The sequence below is a fragment of the Psammomys obesus genome, unplaced genomic scaffold (assembly GCF_907164565.1).
Source record: "Psammomys obesus unplaced genomic scaffold, mPsaObe1.curated_primary_1811, whole genome shotgun sequence".
Lineage (NCBI taxonomy): Eukaryota > Metazoa > Chordata > Mammalia > Rodentia > Muridae > Psammomys > Psammomys obesus.
Window position 1 is genome coordinate 1 of NW_026586354.1, and position 3,899 is coordinate 3,899.

General features: G+C 41.4%; 1 protein-coding gene across 1 annotated transcript; it reads right to left on the minus strand.

Moving 5' to 3' along the window:
• Positions 1 to 65: 65 nt before the first annotated feature.
• LOC129672214 (sperm motility kinase-like) lies at positions 66 to 614 on the minus strand (the record flags this gene model as incomplete). Its single annotated transcript, XM_055601510.1, has 1 exon — positions 66 to 614. A coding segment is annotated over exon 1 (549 nt), but the record flags the coding sequence as incomplete, so codon positions are not given.
• Positions 615 to 3,899: the final 3,285 nt, after the last annotated feature.

Below are 3,899 nucleotides of genomic sequence, written 5' to 3' on the forward strand. Positions count from 1 at the left end.
TCATATTCTCTGTCAGTGAATAGCTCTGGAGCACAATATTCAACAGTGCCACAGAACCCCAACACCATCTGTCCATCTGTGACTCTGATGGCCAGGCCAAAGTCACACAGTTTGATGTTCCCTTTGCCATCCAGCAGTATGTTATCTAGTTTGATGTCCCTGTGAGCAATGCCATTGTTATGGCAATAGTGAACTGCACACACCACCTGTGTGAAGATGTGCTGGGCCTGCTTCTCCTGCAGACATCCCACCTTCTCAATATGGCTCACCAGGTCTCCGCAGGCAGCATGTTCCATCACCATATAGGTGTGTTCTCTGGTATTGATGATGTGGAACAGCTTAATGATGTTTGGGTGCTCTAGCACCTTAATGATGTCAATTTCATTCTCATTGTTAGGCTCATTGATGCCTTTTTTCAGGATCTCAACAACAACCTGCATCTCTCTTTGGAGGTGGCAGGCCAGCTTGACCTCAGCATAGCCCCTTTTGCCAAGGGTCCTGAGTATTTTGTAATGATCTATAAGCGTTTCCTCTTCAGAGGTGCTGGCTTCCAGGTCTTGCTTCATTGTCTCCTCCTCTCTGGTCTTGCTCTTATGTTGCATGACAGTTTCCATGCTCAACACCAGCTGACAAAAACAGATTGAAAACAATTAAAAGTAGGTCTAGGTGGAAAGTTTATCTCTTTCCATTTCTATGTGAAGAAATGGAGAGGCATGATACAAGTTAAAATGTCCTCTAGATGCATAGAAAAATATGAATAAACTAAACCCCAAAGAAGTACCTTTTGGAGTCCAAGATGGTAACGATCTGCTCCCACCACTTTGGGTGTGTGTGTGAAGATCTGAAAGTTCGAGACTGATGAGTGGAGGGGCAGCTGAATTCAGACATGAACTTGGAGGTGTTCCTGGAGAGAGGGTACAACCTGTGAGCTGGGACATTTTGGATCCAGGTCACTGTGGACATCTCTGTGCTCTTAGGATGCTGAACATTCGACACCCTGCACTTTCCCTTGTCCCCTAAACGGGCCTCCCTGCTTGTTGACTGAGTCTGCAGAGGCCAATGCCTCACATATAGGCTGGCACCACTGATGCATCTACTACACTTTCCTTTGCCCTTGTGGGCCCAAATCTGAGACCAGAGAACAGGGGGAACCTCTGTCTTTTCTGATTAAGCCTGTGAGTAAGTGAGTGTGCTTTCAATTGAGTGTGCACAGAGTACCAGTTCCAGGGTCCTTCTATGCTAGCAGTCAGATTATCGGATCCCTCCGACCCACACCCCAACTCTGGGCAACATTTGGACCCTTGGGACAGTGTTCTTAACGCTGAAGCCCTTGTTCAGTGGGTATCCGAGTGGAGTCCAGGCAAACAATTACTGGAGCCAAGCTTCCAGATAGATCTGAATTTCTGGAGAACAGTATGAAAGGCCTGTGTGCCACTGAGGCATTCATGGCAACTGCACATGTGCATTGCATATGCAAAATGCACCAGCATCCCCACCTGCGCTTACATTCCACACTTTTTGGCATCTACACACACTAGCACCTGGTCCTTCAAGGCACACTTGCATGCACACTCAAATGCTTGCACACATGCACCTGAGACCTTCTTCCCTTAGTGAGAGCTGAAACACAAGGATCCACTCTCAAACCAGTTGACCTCTCTCATCTTCCTGAAGACTACTCCAGACTGCATTCCAAGATGGACCCAGTCTGCAGTACAGGCTCCAGGAACAAACAGTGAAGGTTATGGATAAGCAGATGTCTAGAGGAACACATCCAACAAAAATCAGGACATCAAGGCTTCACCAGCAACCCCCAAAATCAATGGATATTTTAATTACTCAGAAACACAGGAAAATGATCTCAAATCTATGCTTATCCAGTTATTAGAGGCACATAAAGAGGAAATGAACAAAGCTCTCAAAGAAATACAGGGAAATACAGCCAAACAAATGGAGACACACGTAGAGGCACACAAGAGGTATAAAAAGAGGAAACAAACAAAAAATAGAGGCCATCATGGACAAACAGAAATCCAAATAGAAACAGATGAAGGAAATGGTGCAAGATATGGAAATGGAATTAGAATCAATAAAGAAAACATATACAAAAAAGTCTCTTGGAGATGGATAACCTAGAGAAGAGATCAGAAACCACTGAGGTATGCATCACCAACAGAACTGAAGAGATGGAGGAGAGAATATTTGGTGCTAAAGACACAATTGAAGAAATCAATACATCTCTCAAAAATGACATAAAATCAGAAAAAGGTTTTGACACAAAACATCCAAGAAATCAAAGACACCATGAAAACACAAAACCCAAGAAATAGGTATTGAAGAAAAAGAAGATTCCAGGTCCCATAGTCCAGAAACTATTTTCAAGAAAATCATAGAAGAAAATTTCCCAAACTTAAAGGAAGAGATTTCTATACACACAAGAGGCATACAGAATACAAAATAGACTGGGCCAGAAGAGCAACTCCTCATGTTATAGAATAGTCAAAACAAAATCTACAGAACAAAGAAAAAAATATTAAAAGCAGCAAGAGAAAAAGGCCAAGTGTAACATATGATGGTACACCTATCAAAGTCCCACCAGACTTGGACAGATGTCATGCAGAATATTAGAGACCACAGATGCCAACCCAGACTGCTATACCCTGCAAAACTTTCAATCAACATAGATCGAGAAAGTGAAGTATTTCATATCAAAACTAAACTTAAACAATATCTATACAGCAACCCAGCCCTATGGAAAATAGTAGAAAGAAAACTGCAATCTAACAAAATCAACTACTCCCAAGGAAACAGATACAGATAACTTCACAACAAAAAATTTAAAGGAATCAAGCACAGAAAGACAGTATCACCACCAACTCCACAATAAAAGGACTTACCATTCATTGGTCACTATTCTCTATCAACACCAACAGACTCAATTCTCCAATAAAAAGACACAGACTAACAGAATGGTCGCAAAAAACAGGATCCAACATTTTGCTACATCCAAGAAACACAGCTCTGCATCAAAGATAAACATTACCTCAGAGTAAAGGTCTGGACAGAGGCTGTTTAAGCAAACAGACCCAGAAAACAAGCTGGAGTAGCCATCGTAATACCTAATAAAATAGATTTTCAAACAAAATTAACCAATAAAGATGAGAAGGGACACTTCATTCACATCAAAGCTAAAATCCACCAGGAGGACATCACAATTCTGAACATCTTTGCCTCAAATACAAGAGCACCTGCATTTGTAAATAAAACTAATAATGCTGAAATCACACATGGATCCCAACACCTTAATAGTGGGAGACTTCAACACTCCATTCTCACCAAGGGACTGATCATCTAGACAGAAACTAAATAAGGAAATAATGACACTTACAGAGGTCCTAAATCGAATGGACCTAATAGATGTCTACAGAGCACCACATTTCTAATTTTTTACTCTTAAACTAAACCTCTGTAGTCCAGGTGTTTGAAGATACTTGCTATGATTAACTTCATTAACCATATCCTCACCTCTCTAATTCTGTTTGCCTAGATGGTAACTTATGTTTTCTGTGACATCTATCTCATCTGAGAATTTCTAATTATCTATTTAGTGCTGTAGTACATTCATGTATCCTGTCACTTAGAAGGTGGAGGCAATAGGATCCCAAGAATGATGTCAGTCTTGTGATATTGTCCTAGTGTAATTTCTATTACTGATAGACATCATGACAAAAATCAATGTGTGGAGAAAAGAGGTTATTTGGCTGACATGACCTGATGCATGTCCACCATTTCAGGTAGTTAGGGCAGGAGTTTAAGCAGGAGCAGATACTGTCAACATGGAGAAAATCTGGCTATGCTTCCTCTTTATGGCTTACTTGCTTTACTTATGCAACACAGCC